General features: G+C 54.6%; 1 protein-coding gene across 5 annotated transcripts in view; it reads left to right on the plus strand.

Annotated features, from left to right (window-relative positions):
- The window catches only part of CTIF (cap binding complex dependent translation initiation factor), a 266,106-nt gene that overhangs the window by 81,480 nt on the left and 165,064 nt on the right, over window positions 1-19,562 (plus strand). For all 5 annotated transcript variants that reach the window (XM_081262627.1, XM_081262628.1, XM_081262626.1 and 2 more), the window contains 3 exons: window positions 4,982-5,055; window positions 6,091-6,195; window positions 10,338-10,413. In XM_081262627.1, coding sequence (XP_081118753.1) covers window positions 4,982-5,055; window positions 6,091-6,195; window positions 10,338-10,413 — 255 coding nt within the window. The remainder of the gene's footprint in view (window positions 1-4,981; window positions 5,056-6,090; window positions 6,196-10,337; window positions 10,414-19,562) is intronic.

A 19,562-nucleotide genomic window follows, 5' to 3' on the forward strand; every position in this document is an offset into this window, starting at 1 on the left:
TTGTGGTTAAGACAGAGTCTCTGGGCCTGGCTGGCTGCCTGTGTTCCCATCTTGGGAACTAGCTCCATGGATGTGGAAGAGTTCACTGTACCTCTATTTTATCATCTAGAAAATGGGGATAATGATGGTGACATTGTCTTCCTAGGACAGTGAGGAGTGTGACGTGCCTGATAGTGCTGTGTTGGTGTCCGTTACTGCCACCATCTGCATTCTTGGCCATTCTATGAGTCTGTCCTGCCCTGAGTCGGGCACGGCTGTGGGGCCCTCCGAGACGGGGCTTGTCTCCCTGGCCATGGGCAGCCTGTTCCATTTTCTTTTCCACGTGGCTTAAAGTGCTCATTATCTCTCAGTGATGGGTTCTGGGAGCGGCATGGCTCATCCTGGCATGGGTCCCCCTAATTGCCAGTAAAAGGAGCTCTTGTGGAGGATTTGGTGGTGTTTGAGTGCTAAAAACAGTCTACTGGAAGGTGATTGTTTGTGATAAGGCTTCTCAGAATCTTGGCTCTCAGCAACCTGGGGGCAGGGGCTGCGCGATGGCAGAGCTGGGGAGGAGGTTGACCGGGAGTCAGGGAGGAAGAGGAGATCTTTTTTCCATTGTTTAAAAGGACAACTTTCCCAGGTTATCCTGAGAGGAAGCAATGCTCAGAGAAAAGTTGCAGTCACCAAGGCCAACTGTGTAACAGCAAACCAGAGAGTGTTCCCTAAGAAGCCAGCAAGGCTTTGATGGAGAGCTCTCAGGGCCTGGCCCGCTGGCCCGCACTAACAGTGAATGAATGATTTAGGTCCCAAGGATAGGATGAGTGTTGGATGGGCAGGAGGACCCACCAAAAAGTGAAGTCAGGGTTCCCACCACTGAGGGGATGACATCACTTGGGGAACAGGGTGCTGAATGACTGTTTCCCAAAGGGGGTTCCATGGAACCCTAGTTCTGCAAAATTTTCTGTGGAATAAAAAGGAAGTGTAGAGTAGGTTTCCAGCCAAATCAAGGTTGGGAAATAATTCATGCTATACTTCTACCTACTTGAAGAGTCAATATCTATCAAAGACCAGTAAAGACACTGAGAGGTTCTGCAATAAAAACGTAGTATCTTTTTTGCACTCAGGGGCATCTGACCACTGAGCCACATCCCCAGCCCTACTTTGTATTTTATTTAGAGACAGGGCCTCACTGAGTTGCAAACAGCACCTCGCTTTTGCTGAGGCTGACTTTGAACTCTCGATCCTCCTGCTTTAGCCCCCAGAGCCGCTGGGATTACAGGCGAGGGCCACGGCACTTGGTAAAACTTAACATCTGAACAGTTCATTTCTCGTTAACCTCTTTTTTGTTGTTTGTTTATTTTACCAACTGCCATGTTATTTTTCAAAGTGGCTCTATCAGCAATATTCATGTGATCTATATTCTACACTACCCTTGTCCTTGTTAGAAACTGGGTTTCTAAAACATTTTTATTTTTTTATTTTTATTTTTTTAATTTGTTTTTATTTTTATTTTTTTATTTTTTTTATTGTTGGTTGTTCAAAACATTACATAGTTCTTGATATATCATATTTCACACTTTGATTCAAGTGGGTTATGAACTCCCATTTTTATCCCGTATACAGATTACAGAATCACATCAGTTATACTTCCACTGATTTACATATTGACATACTCATGTCTGTTGTATTCTGCTGCCTTTCCTATCCTCTACTATCCCCCTCCCCTCCCCTCCCCTCTTCTCTCTCTACCCCCTCTACTGTAATTCATTTCTCCCCCTTGTATTATTTTTCCCTTTCCCCTCACTTACTCTTGTATGTAATTTTGTATAACCCTGAGGGTCTCCTTCCATTTCCATGCAATTTCCCTTCTCTCTCCTTTTCCCTCCCACCTCTCATCCCTGTTTAATGTTAATCTTCTTCTCATGCTCTTCGTCCCTATTCTGTTTCAACTCAATGTGTTCCAAACATTGATTAGAGAGCCTTTCGAACTCCCCCTAAAGGCCTTTCAAACATCCAGCAAAACGAGGGCCATGTTTCTAAAAGAATATTCTGGAGCATTCCGCCACACTAGATGTAAACCACCACACTCCCTGCCGGTGGCCCCCCACCTCCAGGTGGTTCTGATGCACACCAACATTCTAGAGCACCCCAGGGAGCTCTGCGGGGGAACTGGCAGGAAGGGAGTGAGCCCCCTGCAGTGCGTGTGAGCTGCTGGGATCCTGCAGCTGGGGCCTGAACCTGGAAGCAGCTGCAGAGCCGCAGGTGGGAAGGCCTGAACTCACCCTGGCAGGAAGAAAGGCTGTGCAGGGGTGTGGAGGGACCTCCCCTGGCGCTGCTCAGTCAGGGTGACTGTGTAACTGGTTTACACGGCAGTGTCTGTGTATACATGTGTGCTGTATAGTGTGTGTGTCTGTGTGTGTGAGCATGTGTGCACATCCTGGAGTGAGAATGATCCCAGTCACTCAGAACCTAAGGCTTCAGGCTGGTGGTGCTCCTTTTACCCCTGAAGCCCAGGAAAGTTAGAGACTAGCCTGAGACCCAGAGGACCAGCAGGTGCTCTCTCCCAACAGCCCCTTTGCCATGCCAAGGCCACAACCCACCTCTGAGTCCTTATTACCTCCTGCCTTCCTCTGGGTGCTGAGCACTGGGCCCTTCCCCTGGTAGGCCGGGCCTCTCAACCTTTTTTTAGGCCTTTTGTGTTCCTGTCCTCAGGCTAAGTAAAGGCTGGGCCCTCTAGCCAATTGCTCACCCTCTCTGGAAAGCAGTTCGTGCCCATCATGAGGGTCTGGGTCGTCCAGCAGCGTGCAGTGCGAGGCTGTGGGAGGGCAGCCTGCTTGTGAGCTCTGCCTGAGCTGGAGGAAGGTGAAGAGAATTCAAAACAACACTCCCTCCCATTATGGGGCTTCTTGTCCAGGTGCGGGGGGTGCGGGGGGTGCGGGGGGTGCGGCGGGGGGGGGGGTAAGGGCAGCTTCCGAGCCTGTCTCTGCTCCTTTCCTAGCAGGAGACAGTAAATACAGAACAGGTATATCTGTGCTCACTTTTCCTCTCCACCCCAGGCTCGGCTCGTCCAGTGGCCTGTTGGGCAGGCGTCAGGTGACTTGGCCCTGGTCTAGTCAAGTGGGTGGCATCCAGTCACATTTGGAGGCACCAGGAGTTAGGACTTAAACATATTGAGTTTTAGGGTGACCCAGTTCAGCCCCCTAACAATTACTAAGGAGCACTTGTGGGGTCCCCGGTCGGTCCTGAGCAGGTCTAGTGTGGGTGATATTGGAGACTATCAGCTCACCAGCCTTGCGGCCCCCAGTGCGCACTCTCCAGCCTGCTGTACAAACAGAGGCCTTCCAGCCGCCTGGTGGCTGAGTCCTGCTGTGAGCCCTTGCCATATGCTGTTCCCTTTCTTCCCCTTCCCTCTGCTTGCCGGATCCAGGAATGCTTTCCTCCCCTGCTCAGGGGAGTCCTCCCCGTCCTTCTTGGGCAAGCGTTAGCCTGCTGCAGCCTGAGTCAGAGCACAGATCACACTGTATTGTGATTTTTCATTACGTGTGTGTCATCACACACCATCTTTGTGGGCAGGGCCTGGACTTCTCTACCTGTCTTTGGTGTCTGCCCAGGTTCAGGTCCAGAGCTCATCCAGTGTGTGAGCTAGTGGCCCTGAGAAATGGTGGGTCCAGGGCCAGTCCACTCAAGGTGGATATCAGTAGAATCCAGTCCTACAGAAAGGTCCTCAAAATGAAGACTGGGCACTCGACCAGGAATCTAAGAAGGAGGTCATCACACACATAGAGGAGTGTACATATCATCCATGTACAACTCAGTGGACTCTCACAAACTGAACACACTCATGTGATGAGCACCAGATGAAGAAACAATGTTACAATCCCCAGAACACCCCCCCCCCCCGGGGGTCTCCTTCCATTTACCCTTGGAGTTCTGTCACTGTGGGTGAGTTAGTTTGCCTGGTGTTGAACTTCATATAACTTGAAACATACACCCAGGACTCTTTTGGGTCTGGATTCTTTGGTCTCAGGTTTGGTTTGTGGGATTTACTTATGTGGTTGCATGTTGTCTTAAAATTGTCTATTCTCACTGCCGTGTGAAATATTTCAGTCTGAATGAACCATGATTTGCTTAAACCTGACCGACTGTTGATAGGTGTCTGGGTGGATTCCAGTTTGGAGCTGTTAGGGATAGCGCTTCTCAACCCTTTTATGTCTTTTGGGGAACATCCGTGCACATTTCCGTGTGTCTATACCTGGGAGTGACTTCCTGGATCACAAGACAGCTTGAGTGGACACAGTACTGTCCTCACAGAGTGACCATAGAAACCAGACAGTCAGGGAAGGAGGGATGAAGGATGTCAGGAACAGAGTCAGAGAGTTGGAGAATGTGCTGGGAAGATCATCAGCACAGGGCAGAGAAACTAGTCACAGAAGCTGCATGAGCAGAGTGTCCTGTCTGTGGGGGGACCGTGTAGGAACCTGGAGGATGAAGACGGCAGCAGTTGACTTAGTGGGAAATTCAGTCACTGGTGCAGCCTGGTCTGGGGGCTTCTCAGGAGGTAGCCTTAACCCAGAAAATTCAGCCCTTCTGTGGACCCTCCACTGCCCTGGCTACGTGGAGCCCCTGGCTGGCTGGAAGTGGTGACAGCTTATCTGTGGGCTGTACACGCTCCTGCTGGGTTCAGAGGCTGCGGGGAAAGCACCCTGAGACATGGGCCCCCTGTGCCTGGCCGCAGCCTCCATTAAACCCTGTTGAAGTGAGGGTCCGTGCCTCGGTGGAGGCCTGCAGTCGCCAGCAGCGTTCTGGTTCTTAATGGTTCACCAGCTGGACACCCACTTAGGTGGCTCTCTCTAGCCTCCAGGCCACCTAGGGTGGCCAGCCATGGGGGACAGGGGACCTCTGCCACCCTCCCAGGCTCAGGCCTTGGGGAGGCCTTCTGCCCACTTGGTTTTTGTGTCCTGGCCAAACAGATAACATCGGTCCCTTACTCCGTCTCTTCCAGAATGGCAGCAAGGACAGCACTCTGGACATGCTGGGCACAGACATATGGGCTGCCAACACCTTTGATTCCTTCAGGTAACGTCCTCGTCCTCCTTTGTCTGCAGTGAGGGGCTCCGGCTGAGACCCCAGCTGATGTGCCCTCTGTCCTTCCCTGGGCTCACGGGACGTCACTGCTGATCGTCCCCTGAGGGAGAAGTGGAGACAGATGCTGTGACGTAGAGGAGATGAAGCTGGGGAGGAAGGAGGGCAGAGCGGAGGGCCAAACGGAGAGAAAGGAGGGAGAGCGTCAAAGGGGAAGAGAGGAAGGGCATTAGAAGCAGAGAATCCAGGGCAGGAGGGAAGACAGAAACAGCCTGGGAGGGGACAGAGGGGACCCAGGAGCCCAAGAGCCCAGGGGAGGGGCATGTGTGGATGACAGTGAAGTGCAGCCCCACCCCCACCCGAGGAGCCTGGGGAAGAGGAGTGAGTGGCTCTGAGGAGTTGGCCAAGGGAAGGTGCCCCTGAAGGGCTTGCTGGGGACGTCCTGCCTGGGGTCCACCTCTCCTCTGAGGGGTAATGGCATTGGGCCACAGATGACAGGGTTCCCTAGCTCATCGCTGCCCAGAGCTGCCCAGCTTCGGGCACCCCCCAGGCCCACCTGGCTGGGGTGCTGACTCACCCAGCAGGGAAGCTCCCCTGGGTTGGGAGGAACCCACGGAGCTGACCCCTGCTGGCCTCGTCACATCAGAGAAGCTTTGACACCATTTAAGCCACTTATCAGAGGCTCTGGTGACAGGATTTTGCAACCTCCACTTCTCTCTAGCATTCCTCAAATGTAGGAATGAAACGAACCCCGAGGTTGCAGGGGACCCCGGGGGGTGGGTACCAGGCCCACACTCCTGTTAGGGAACATGCATTTTCCTATGGCGGGGTTCAGCAGGCCAGGGCTGGGCACCTCAGGCTCTGTTCTGAGTGGGGGTCTGTCCTGGCCCCTGCCCTCAGCGAATGGGTGTCTCCCTACTTGCACCCCTCTTATGGAGGACGCTGCCTCCTGGCTCAGCCTCCTGCCTGATCCTCAGTAACCGGGCTCCTTCCCCTGCCTCTCATTTCTCACCCTCCCTCGCCCTCTAGTGGTGCCACCTGGGACCTGCAGCCTGAAAAGCTGGACTTCACCCAGTTCCACCGGAAGGTCCGACACACGCCCAAGCAGCCACTGCCACACATCGACCGCGAAGGGTAAGGGCGGCCACGGGCTCCTCCAGTAGGGCTGGGTGGAGTGGGGGCAGCAGTGTCGGTGCCCAAGTGGGGACTTTGTCCTGCCACATGAGGACACACAGGTGGTTAATGTCCAAGGTGCCCTCCCTGTCTGGCCCCAGAACAGCAGACTCTCTCCAGAGTGCCTCCAACCCTCCCAGTCCCTCCAGCCCACAATGCCTGTCCTGACCGTCCACAGAGGCCCTATTGTCCCTAACCCCGTCCAGTGGGTCTTGAACGTGAGCGTGCGTCTGTATCACCTGGGGGCTTACTGAAACTGTGCTGGTCCAGAGGGTCTGAAGGGCAGTTGCTGGGAATTCGATGACCAGTTCCCAGGGGGTGCTGCTGCGGCTGACCCCACCTTGGGAGCCACTGGAGTAGTGGCAGACTTCACACTGGTGCGTCTCCGCCACCCCAGCCCCCGCCTTCCCACCCCCCTCAGCTCCATGCATCAGTGTGGCCTTCCTTTTAAAAGGTGGGCGCAGGGCCTGGGCTGCCCTTGGGACATAAAGGTGTCTCCAGCCACCCAGTGGTGTGGGACAAATGTCTGCTGCTTCTAATTTTTATCTAAGTAAAATTGAGGTAATGTAAAATTAACCGTTGGGAAGTGTGCAATTCAGTGGCATTTAGCATATTTACAGTGTTCTGCAGCCACCGCTCTGTCTAGTTCCAAAAGTTTTTCTTCACCTCAATATAAAACCTCATACCCATTAAGCAATCCCTCCTCATCCCATCCCCTCCCTTGCCCAGCCCCTGGCAACCACCAATGGGCTGTTTCTAGGAAGTGGCCTTTTCTGAATCAGTGGAATCCTATGAGGCCTGTTGTGTCTGACTTTTTTCACTCAGTGTCATGTTTTTGAGACTCATCTGCCCTGGAGCATGTATCAGTCTTCATTCCTTTTCATGGCTGAATACTATTCCACCGCATGGCTATTTGTTTACCCATTCCCCTGCTGGTGGATATTCGGGTTGTCTCCACTCTTTGGCTTTTGTGAATAACACTTCTGGGAACATTCATGTCCAAGTGTCCGGTCAAGTCCCTGCTTTTTATTCTTCTGGCAGCTAACCTAGGAGGGGAATAGCTAGGTCATGTGGTAGTTCTACAGATAACTCTTTCAGGAGCTTCCAGAATTTTCCAAAGCAGTGGGATATTTTATATTCTCAGGGGTAATATACAAAGGTTCCAGCTGTCCCACATCCTTGTCCTCACTTATTTCTGCTTTGGGGGGATGTCTGTTTTCCTTGTCATACGGATGGCTTCTGGGAAGGCCTCCGGGAGAGGGGTGGCATTTCCCTGGGCAGCTCCAGTGTCTCCCGTGAAGCTGTGGCTGGTGAAACCAGTGGGGAAACTGAGGCCCAGGGGGGAATCAGTAATGGCGCGACCTCGCAGAGTGCAGGTGCCATGGGCATGCGTGCTGAGCTCCAGCTTTCTGGAGCTTTCCGGAGTGTTGGCATCCACTCAGACAGTAACCACTTCCATAACAGGCAGCATTCGGCAGGAGTGATAAGTGACCACCCAGGCGGGAAGGTTCCCTGTGCTGAGTGGACCCTCCTGAAGCCCGAGTAGCAGGCTGCACCTGCTCCCCCCGAGGCCCCTCCAGCTTCACCCACCCCCCAGCAGCTGGCCAGAGCGGCTGAGAGTGAGCTGGACTCTCCCCAGGACACTGGCTCTGGTGGAATTCTGTCACTCCCAGGCACTCAGGGCATGTGGGGCGTCATCCTGTGGCCACCTTGTGGCCAGGCCAGGAATTTTGTCCCCCTCGGAGTCCTACCATAATGGGGATGGACTCTGCGAGTCCAGTCCCCGCAGCCTCCCTCAGCAGCAGGGTCCACTCGGTTGCCAAGGCTTCCCACAGCCCGTGTTCCCATGGAGGGACAGGAATTGGAGCAGGCTGTTGCTGTGGAAACCCGTTGACAGTGGTGACTCAGCCGTTCTGCAGCCACCTCCTGCCCTCCACACCTGCAGAGGCCTGGGACCCCATCAGGAGGGCCAGCCCTCCCTGCACCCCCACTGCCCAGCCCAGGGCCGCTGAGGTGACGCTGAAAGGCCCTGCCCCAGGTGCATGGGGCTGGAGGCTGGCGTGGGCCTGGAGCCCAGTGCTCACTGGAGAGCCCCAGGTGAATTCTGCCCCGGGGTGGCCCAGGGAGGGGTGTCAGCCATTTCTGCTGGACCCAGTCCCCAGGGCCTTCTCCCCACAGCCCTGGCACCTGCAGAGCATAGGAGACTGCAAGCAGTTGGTGCTTTCACGGGCCAGCCCGCTGCTGCCCTGCAGATTGATTAGCTCAAAGATGGTTGGGTAATCGGCCTTGCTCCGCCTCCTCATCCTCATCCAGCACTGCCCCGTGCAGGGCAGAGAGAACTGCCTGCTTCTTTCCCCGCCTGACGCCCAGCCACCCCAGTCCCACCTGTCCAGCCTGGGCTGCCCCTCGGGACCTCGCTGCTCCAGCTCCCCGTGCCCTTGGCCTGCCCACTTGGACCCTGGCCCCGCCAGCTCTAGGACTGAGGTCTAGCAGCCCTGCTGCTCTGGGGTTCCTGCAGTGCCCTCTCGGGTCCCTGGCGGAGCTCTGGCTGCTGTGCCATGGGGCTGAGTCCCCCACCAGTTGAGGGCATGTTTATCCCAGGCCCCACCCCCAGCCCAGAGCCTGGCTCGGAAGCCCTTGATGGGTAGAGAGGGAAGGTTCCAGAGCCGGCCCAGGGCACACTCTGTTCTTCTCTTCGCCCCAGGCTTTGGGTGGTTTGGGCTGCCAGATTCTCTTCCTCTGGATTTCGGGGCTCCTCTGGCCACAGGCTTTAGTGACGCCTGTCTCCTACCGCCCCCTAGTGGTGCTCAGGCTCACAGCCCTAATAGGTGCGGTCAGGACCTGCTTTACCAGGCGCCCTGAGATGTCAGAGGGAGGAATGCATCTAGTTTATTTTTGTTGACAGCGTCCAAAACAGAAGAGATGCTTGGTAAACATGTAAACCGATGAACCAGTGAGTCAGGAATCTGAGAACTGCCTTAACTCTGCAGCTGGAGAGGCTGTCCCCAGCCACTGTGCAGCCTTGTGGTAAAACTCACCAAGCACCAGCCCTGAGCCGCCCTGTTCCAGGTGCTTATCACACAGTGGTTAAAACACCACAGCCCAGAGAGGCAGGAGCTGAGATCTTCACTGGGACAGGTGGGGAGGCTAGGGAATGTGGAGGAACTTGCCCAAGGCTGGGGAGGCCCCAGAGTCTGTGCTCTTAATTAGTCACCTTGCTTCTGCTCCACCCCATAACAAGGACAGCAGCAGAAGCAGCCATAGCACCAGTGATACATTCGCCCTATTATTTACCTTTATTATAATTTCATTTCATTTATTACCTATGTTTACTATTTATATATGAAATGTTATATATACATGAGGATGCATGTATATATGTGGATTCTTTTACGGTATATCAGGCCAAGTTCTAAGCACCTAAGCACTGATCTATTAACTTAGTCTTCCAAACTCTTTATGATTTGAGGCAGTACCATTGTCCCCATTTTACAAATGAGGACACTGAGGTTAAGGAGAGCTTAAGTCACTTGCACAAGGTCACCTGGTTGTGGCCAGAAAACCCTGCAGTCTGGTGCCAGAATCTGCAAACTTCAATATGCAAGAACTAGACCTTTGGCCAGTGACTTGGGTCCAGCTCCCTGGCCTGAGGGCACACCCACCCAAGGAGCAGAAAGCAACACCAGAGCAGGCTTTCTTGGCTGTCCTGAGGTCAAACCAAGGAGGATGGACGTTCCACTGATTTCCTGCCAACCGCTGCCAGCCTGTGTCACTTTTGGAAAGTTGCTTAGTCTCTCTGTTGCCTGGTTTTTCCTTCAGGGCAGTGAAGCAAGATGGAAGCCCTCTTGCAGGGCGTTATGAGGACTCTGGGGTGTTCATTAGCCAAGAGTTTGGCATCTTTGCCTGGAGGGTCAAGGGCGCCCTGATTCCTCTCACCTCCCTGCAGGAGGATGTGCATGGAGGGCGGAAGACCTTCATCCCAAGGCCACTTCCTAGGCTGGTTCTGCAGGTCCTTCCCTCCCGTCCTGCTGTCCTGTGGCCGGGCTGGGACACGAGGCATGATGACCCCTGCTTGCAACGCCTTTCTGTCTTTTCTGGCCTAGGTGTGGAAAAGGGAAACTGGAAGATGGGGATGGCATCAACCTGAATGACATTGAGAAGGTCCTCCCGACCTGGCAGGTAGGTGCAGGGGCAGGGTCTCTAACCCAGCCTCTCAATCCTGCTCTCCGCCTGGGCGGGGTCTTGCTTCAGCAAGGAGTGACCTGCATGTACAGCAGGGGCCGGGGGGCAGGGGCAGGTGCTCGCCGTGGACCAGGGTGTCCAATGAGACAGCGTATGTGACAGCATGCTCTTGGTGATGCCGTGGGCAGCCTGCTGTGGCAGGCTTGATGTCCTCTAGACGAAATGGGCCATGTGCCAGCAACTCAGCCAACTTGGGAGTTTGGCCTCCTTGACCTGAGGCCTCTGAGGGCGGGCACCCTGCGGGGTGTTCAGGTGTGCTGCTGGGCCTCAGTGGGCCCGGGCTATCTTTAGGCTTCTGAAGCGTGGAGCTGTCCACTGTGAAGAGTCCAGCTGTCTGCTGTGCTTGCTCATTTTGTCATCGGTTGGACTCCTTTCCCAGAATGGGGCCAGGCCCTGGGACAAAGAGGATTGGCTCAGCAGTGGGGCGGTGAACCAGGTCTGCAGCTCCCTGAGTGCTGGACTTTGAGCAGAAATAGCTGCTCCCAGCTATGGGGCAGGGCCTGCTGCAGGGCAGTTAGAGTAGTAGACCCTCTGAAGGGACAGCCTGCCATTCCTGGTGACTGCCACCAATCTCCAAGGTGTCATCACCCTGCCCTGCTCGCTCCTCAACTTTGATGCTGTTCTACCTTGCCCATTTGCTCTTCCTGTCCCTGTCTCCTTTCCTGTCTCTGCTCAAGCCTGGGCCCTCGCAGTGAGTCTCCCCTGAGGCCGTGCTTCCCTCCTGAGGGGCCTAGTGTGGGCTCTGCTCTTTCCATTCCCTCTTTGGGGTTTATTGATTTTTTTTTTTTTTAAAGACCTGGAGGCTTGTAGTTCTGTTGAATTTGGAAGTTCTTCATCCGTCACTGCTCCTCCGTCCCCAGCCTGGGGCTCCGACTGTGTGTCCGCCCTGCTTCTTCCTGTCTTCTTGGTGTCACCAAAGCTCGGGTTATTTCTGGTACTTTAATTGTGGATAGTTCCTCTGGCTGCGTCTTCAAGTTCACGCGTCTTTTCTTTTTGGTGTCCGATCTACTGTTGACCCCATCCAACATGCTGCTCACTTTGCATCCTTGTTTTTCATCTCTAGACGGTCCCCACAGACCTTTTCTCATCCCTTCTGTTTCTCATGGCTTTTCCTGTCTTGGTGAGCCCAGGGGACCCGTTTCTCACAGCTGCTGTAATGTCCTTCTCTGCTCATTCTATCATCTGTGTCATTTCAGTCTGTTTCTATTAATTGACTTTTTCTTCCTCCTGGTTGGGGATCATAGTTTTCTTTGAAGGTCTGGCAATTTTATATGAGCTGCCAGATCTTAGGAGCTTAACCTTGTTGGGTGTTAAGTTTGGTAGTTTTGTGGGTTGGTTGGTAGTCCTTTAAATATCTGGGGCTTTATTCTGGAACAGTCAAGTTACTCCGATACAGTCTGATCCTCTTAGGACTTACTTTTAAGCTGGTCAGGGAAGAAAGACTAGTTTAGGGCCAACTTTGCACCACTGCAGAATCAAAGGGCCCTTCTGAAGTTGCTGCCTGATGCCTGTGGCTTCTGGGGTGTTTTTTTGCCCTGACTGGGGGAGCACAAACTGTTTGCAGCCCTAACTGGTTCCATTTCTTTGGGCCTTGGAAACATACACACGCACAAATTTATACTCAGCCGAAGACTCAAGGGCCTGCATCTTTCTGGATTTCTCCTTCTGTATGGCTCTCTCCTCTCTGGAACTCTGCCTTGGAAATTCTAGTTCCTTGGGCTCCCTAGAATGCAGTGTGAGACCACCAGCTCTGCTTGGACTCCTCTCCCTGCATAGCAAACTCTAGACTCTCTTTGTGCAGTGGACTGGGTCACACCCAGTGGTCACCTCGATACAAAGGACATGTGGTGACTTTGTGGTGGAGAGACCTGGAGGCTCCCACTTGGCCAGGTGGTCAGGTTTAACACTATCAGTGGTGGGACTGGTGGGTGCCTGTGCTCTGAGGCACTGCACTGAGAAAACGCAACATCGTTTCTGAGACTTTTCTTCCAAGAAAGCACAGCCTGGGTGTGGTCCAGAGGAAACAGGACTCTCAGGCTGCCTGGACGTGAAGGGCAGGACGAGGCTGAGGAAGTCTTCCAGACCATGGGAGCCTGGAGAGGCGGATGACTAAGTGCATCGCATGCCCCTTGCTGAAGTCCTGGACGGAGGGGGGAGTCGAGATCGTGCTGGGGCAGAGGATGGGAATGGGGTCTGTGAGGCGGAGGGTGGTTTCACTTGCAGGACAGTCTCCTGACCTGGTGGCTGTGTGACGATCATGTAGGCAAGTGTCCTTGTCTTTGAGAAATACGTGCTAGAATCTTTGAAGGATCGGGGCCTCATTTCTGCAGTTTGTCCTCAGATGGTTTAGAAAAAGGTCACAGGGTGGTGGGTAGATGCAGGGAGGCAGCGAGGAGCACACCTGGTGAAGCATTAACCGGCAACGCAGGGAGATTTCCGTACTTTCCCGTGCACTTGGGGAGGGGACAGCGACAGCGTGGTGTGTGAGTGAGTCAGCACAGGGTCTAGATTAATCATCACCGCTAACGTAAAGCCGCCAGGGCTCTAAGGGTGACAGGGTCAAATACTCCGAGTGACCACTTTCTCACTCCTGCCCTGAATGCCTGCAGCACTTGTTACTGATAGGACACATAAATCTGGAAAAGCACGTCTAGGTGAAGAACCAGGTGCCTTCTGCCCCGGGGTGGGTGTGCAGGTGGCCTCTGAGCCAGAGGCCTGGGAGCAGGGGGGCCGGAAGAGAAACAGGTCTGACCACCTGCTCCTGTTGGGTGACTGTCCTGCTCCTTCAGGAAGCAGACTAGAGGGCAGAAGGGAAAGGACAGCTGGCCACTGGCCAGGTGAGAAGCCGCAGGGTGCAGGCCACACCCTGAGTCCTTGACCCAGATGAAATATGGCCACCAACGACCAGTCAGGGAGTCTTGGGCCCGTTCCTCACCCTGATTCTGCCTCTGCTTCCTCCTGTGTCAGACGAGATGATAACCTTGCTACTCCATCAGGTGACTGGGAAGGCCAAGCTCGAGATTCATATGATGCTCTGCATCAATGCGCGCATATAACGGGCACCTGCTGTTGTTATTCTCGGGACTCAGCACTGTGAAGCCAGCCCCCACCTCTACGGGGCCCTCTTTGTTAGGAGGTGGGAGGAGGGAGCAATTCTCACCCCCACCCGCCTCCCTGTGGATGTTTCTGGTGAAGAGGGGCATTTCTGCTAGGGGCAGGTTGGATAATGAACCACACAGCTGCCACACACAGCTACCAAGGCCGCGTGTGACTCTTCCTATGTGACATCCAAGGCAGCTCAGAGAAGTTGGACCAGGGTCCAGGGAATCAGACTCCCAGGTGGGCCTTGGTCTACTTCTCCAGAAGATGCAGTTGGCTGGATCAGGGTCTGGAGGCCGTGGTGGTTGTGATGGGGAGCCGGGGGAGTCTGGAGGGCCCCCTCCAGCTCACAAAAATCAGGAGTCCGCGAGTGCTTTCACTTGCAGAGATGGTTCTTCTGCTAAATCAGTTTTGAAAATTATTAGCTGGAGGTCTCTCTGAGCCTTCATATTCTGGGGGTTTTTCTTCATTCAAGGGGCAGTAAATCAGCAAGCGCCCTTGGTGCTCCAGGGCCCAAGCGTGATGCTCAGCTCTTGAGGCTGCTAGGAGAGGAGGTCATTGTCCGTCTTCAGTCTGTAGCACAGAGTGGAAGGGCTTTGACCTTTACACACGCACAACCCAACACGCACACACCATAGACACGCCACACACCACACACAGGCACACATATGCACACACATACACAACCACACACAGACACGCATATTGGATGTATACCACATGCTATATGTACACATACATGTGTACCACACATACCACATCGCACACACACACACACACAGAGGCACACACACACCATGCATTTTCATGAAAAGTTCAGAAAAACATCAGCAGACAGGTCCCTACAGCTGTGGCACTGGGCTGAGGCCACCGGGATTTCCTGGGAAGCTTTGAGGCCCTCTGCCGCCTGGGTCTCACCGGGGACCCACTGCACTCGTTGTCTCTTGCTGCATAACAAATTGCTCAAAACTTGGTTGCTTTATTATTTGGGGAGCAGCTCAGCTGGTGGCCCTGGGCCAGGGTCCCTCCCTTGCGAGGCTGATGGCCAAGGCTGTGGTCATCAGAAGGCTTGCCTGGGCTGGAGGCCCTCTCCCGTGGTGGCTGTGTCCCGTGCTGAGGCCTGGAGGCCTGTTTCTTGCCACAGGGGCCTCGTAGCAGAGCAGCTGCTTTCCCCAGAGCACAGGATGGGAGAGAAGGGGTGAGGGAGCAAGCGTCCGCCCAGAAGGGAAGGCCTCTTCCCAGAGGTGGTATTCGCCAGGCACAGGCGTGGTGGCATGGGCACGTCCACCCCGAGGTGTGCACACCTGGAAGCCAGGATCCCTGGGGCCAGCCTAGAGGCTGGTGGCCACGCCCACTGAATCATACCCAGAAATCTGTATCTTTAAAGCATTATGGGAAACTCCAACTAAGCAGGAGTTGCCAACTGATCCTGCTCATGGCTGGACCACCCCTTGGGGGCGTTGGCATTTCATGTGGGCCCCACTTGGATGAAGGGGACAGGTCTCTCTATCCCAAAACACAGCTCTCTGAGCAAAATTTCAGGTTCTAGAAAAGCACGTTGGGATGGCCTTTCTGAGTGTCCCGCAGCCCTTCTGTAGGAGTCCTGGGTCTGGGCAGGGATGAGCAAGCTCCTGAGTCTCTCCCAGGCAGAAGTCAGGGTTTGCTCCCCCACCTTCTACCTGGAGGCAAGAAGGAAAGAGGGGACGGAGTGGTGTGACCTGTGCTCACTGCCCACCCGCCCTCCACTTCCTCCCCTCAGAAGAAGAGAGCCATGAGAGTCTGTCCTTCAGCTCTGTCCATCCCTGTTCTGTCCCCCAAATCTCCTGACCCCATAGAGTCCCAGACCCCCATCTCTGGCCCTTTCTGTCCTTGTTGAAACTCTTCAGCAGACAGGAGGCTTCGCAACTCAACCCGGGACACCTGCCTGGCCCCTGTCCCTCATCCACCCCTGGCCCCCCACATGTCTTGTCCCTTCACCGTCTTTGCTGTCTCAACGCTGTTCCCTCTGCCTGGAATCCAGCTCACCCGCTCTCTGCCTGGTGGGCTCCTCGTCCTGGCCCAGGCCACTCTGTGAGACCCTCTTAGATGCACAGGTAGAGTCTGGGGGTCCATCTGCTGAGTTCCCCAGGCTCCCCGTTCCCACCCCTATGTGATGGCTTCTGTCATGTCACAGCCGCTCGGTTTTCAGGCTTCCTGAGGGAAGGTCCCTTGTCAGCCCACCTGAGGGCCAAGGCCACGTGTCACTCATCTTTGAAACCCCAGCACACGCCCTCTTGAATGGATACAGTTCAAAGTATCCTCCTAGGTGCATCTTGGAACCTGTCTGGTGGATGAGAGAAAGAGAGAGAGCGAGAGAGAGAGGAGAGAGAGGAGTTTTGTCTCCTGCATTGGGTCCATCTCTCTGCCTGCGGGTTTCTCTTGCTGTTTTCCAGCACAACTTTGACATCCAGCTGGCTCTGCTTTTCTTGGTGTGGTTTCTGTGATACTTCTTCTTTGACAAGATTTTCCCATCGTCTCCTGTGTTAGGGTACTGTAGACCACCATGTTAAACAAATCTCACTGGCTTCATGCAAAGACTTTTATTTCTATCTTCTTGAAATCCTGAAGGTCTGACCATTCTTTAGGGCCCTTCCTTGGGGCCTCAAGGATCCAGCTGGATTCCATCTGTGGCCCTGTCACTCAACCATGGCATCCAGGGAGCCTGGCAGGGGCAAAGAGTGAGCTGGAGGGTCATGCTTGGGGTCTTACATGCTTGGGCCCAGAAGTGTCAGTTTCAATCATAGCCTATTGGACAGTTAGTCACATGCCACGCCCAACTGTGGAGGGCTGCAGGAGTGGAGGTTACACGACTGTCTGGGGCCAGCAGATGCCTCTGCTGAATCTTCCTCTTTCCTCCACTTGCTCACTTAGCTAGTCTTTGCAGGCAAGTGCTTTGCTCAAGCCTTGTAGAGAGAGAATTGCACAAGACAGAGCTCCCCATGAGGGCACGGTCCAGGGGAGGAAATGAGACCTGGATTTGGACATCCATGCTGCTCTGTTGAGGCTCTCAATACCTGAGCAGATGTTATGCCTTGTCCAGGTCAGAGGCCCTGTAAGGTCCTCTTCCTTCATGCTCCTCCTTCCTCCCCCAAACAACCGCCATCACTGACACCTGGGGCTGGAGTGAAGAGAAAAGGCCCCAGCGGCCCCTGAGCTGAATGCTTGTGGTAGGTCTCCTGGGAGCTCTGACTTATCTCTCAGTGGGAGCTGCCCACGGGGCTCCTAGGAGTGTGTGGTCATAGGAAGTGGTGCCTTCATTGGGGGTCAGATGCTGACATCTGGATACCTGTCCAAACCCCCTTTTAGCTAAAGCACAGGGCCCTATCCCTGATTATCACATCTGGCTGTGTTTCCATGGTGAGAAATGAATTCAAGGTCAAGTATCACCACAGTCTCACCTCAGGGAGAGGTGGGCTCAGGCCCTCGGAGCTTCCCCTGGCCCCGGGGCAGCAAGGCAGATAAATGTCCCTGTCCAGGGCTCACACTTGTACCACTGTGAGCTGCAGCTGCCGGGAAGGGTTTCCCACCCACAGGAGGCATCTAGCTGGTAAGTGAGGGCTGGTGTGTAATAGGGGTGGTGTATAGGCCAGCGATCTGCCTCCCTGTGCAGCTGCAGGTGAGTTGAGATTGGCATTGCTCCCTGAGAGCCCTGATCAGGGGAGAGCAGCAGGAGGCCATGTGGATTCAGGGTCAGTCATGGTTCCCGTGGGTGAGACCAAAAGGCAGGGCAGAAACTGAGACGAACATCTGGGCTGAGACTGGGGTCCTGGGGAAACCTGTGAGCATACGCGCCATCCATGGTGCAGGTCTCACCCACGTTTTGGGCATAACCATTGTGGACTGCATTTGAGTGGGGAGGTTGGCCTGCTTGCCAGGTGGCAATGATTGTGCACTCCCAGCCCACCACTCCTAACCCAGCTCCCAGGGAGCACGCTGATGCTGGGGTGGTACCAGGACAGGAGGCTGCATGGCGGCCGGCCCCCACTAGAGGGCACCAACGCATCACGGCAGGCTCCACAGTCCAGCATCCACTGTGAGAAGTCCAGTCTCCAGCAGTCAGAGGTGTCCTTGCCCACTTGCATCCTTATGAGTGCCCAGTGTGCAAATTGTTCCCAAAATGACTCCACTCAATGCTCAGGCCTTCCCTTGGCACAACAAGGAAGAGAATGAGGAGGTGAAGGGGGAGGCACACCCAGGTCAAAATGTTCCCCACTGTTCAGAGGCCTGACATTCCTCTGAGCCCCTCTCCTGCCCAGGACCCGGGGGAACATGTGGCTACCCTGAGGAGCGCAGCTGCATGGACAAGGGAGCTTCCTTCCCATGGAGTAGGGGTACATGTCTCATTGCCCACACCCCACAGCTGCCCCTGAGCCTGCAGGGGAGACAGCCACTGGTATGGGGCTTGGGGGGTTGAAGTATTGGCTTCTGTCCTCAGAAGATCAGAGCCTGGAGGCCATCCTGAGAGGGAGAGATGGATGCCATAATCCAAGCCAAGGCAAACTGATGGAGTTCAATGTGAAGCCAGGGGTGGAGGCTGAAGAGGTTCTGATCTCCTTGGTACATTCCTTGCCTCACCTCTGGAGCAGGTGGCCCTTCTGAGCCCCAGCCTGGCTTCTTCTTGGAGATGTGGTGACTTGAGGAGCCATTTCCCCTTGGCCCTGTGAACTCCACCTTGCCCTGCGCTCCCTCAGCCTCCTTAGCGTGATGTCACTAGAGAGCCATCCGGCAGGCATGTCATTCCTTCTCTCCCTAGAATGTCCCTGCACACAGGGCCTCTAGGCCCTGCAAAAATGCTACCCCCTGACTCCACACACTGCCCTGGGTGCTTTTGTGTCTTATACAGAAGCCCAGTTGAAAGACATTGTCAGATCATCCAGTATCTTGCCCAAGGCTTCCTATGAGGGCTGATCTTGATCATTTTCCTTGAGTTCTCTTCAGGCAGCATTACGTCTGCTCTTTTTTGTCTGATGATAGGAACTACACAGCCCGACTCACGTCTGCTTTTGCCTTTCTGTTTTGAAATTTTGAAGCTCAATTCTGTGGCTGTCGGCAATTAATTATTAGCTCACTCTGCCCGGGTAAGGCCCATTCTCTGACCTCAAGTTACTGAGCTAGTTTAGGAGAACAATATCTGCTTTGTGAAGTGGGCCTGGCGTACACACTAATCGAGCACAACTCTGTCTAGCTGGATGTCTGGCCTCGTGGATGTGCTCAAGGCACTCCCTATGGAGGGGCCCAGAAGAAAGTCAAGTGGCTTCCTGACCTTATGAGAGTATGTTCACATAGGCCCCAGAGAAAGGAGAAGAGCCAGCCAAGGGAGGGATCCAGGGCCACTTGGCCTTCCCCTGTTAGCCTCAGACTAAGACAGTGGACATTCTGTATGCACAGATAGTAAGGAACATGAGGGGCAAAGGAGCTTTCGAGATGAAAATGGTAACCAGGATTCCCCCGACCTCCGGTGCTCTGGAGTGAAAGTGGTGGCGGACGCGAGAGCTGCCTCATTCCTCCTGTAGGTGGCGCTGCTGCTCTGTCACCTGGGGGATGGTGGTCCTGTTGCCCCACGCAGCGTAGACACTGCAAGTGGAGCAGCTGTAGCCAGGTTCCCAGCCCTCCGGATGGGAAGCAGTGACTTTATTGTTCCCTAGAGCTATGTCAGCGCTGTTGCCAACTCTTCTGGAAACTTCCAGGATATGCTAACGCACAGGCACAAGGATAATCCTGAAACACCCAGGAAGAGTCAAGTCAGCACGGCCCCACCTTGCACCTTGGGCCCTGCTCCTCCAGGTGCTGTTTGCAGTCACCTCACGGCCCAATGGAGGGGCGGTCTGACCTCATTCATTCAGTCCACCACTACTGACCAGGGGCACCGCTGATGGGCTGATTGAAACGCAGGTCCCGTGAGCAGACACCCTGCATCTCCTAACGTCCCGAGTGAGAATCCAGCCATG

The sequence above is a fragment of the Spermophilus citellus genome (genome assembly GCF_964194105.1).
Source record: "Spermophilus citellus genome assembly, chromosome: 12".
NCBI classification, from domain to species: Eukaryota; Metazoa; Chordata; class Mammalia; order Rodentia; family Sciuridae; genus Spermophilus; species Spermophilus citellus.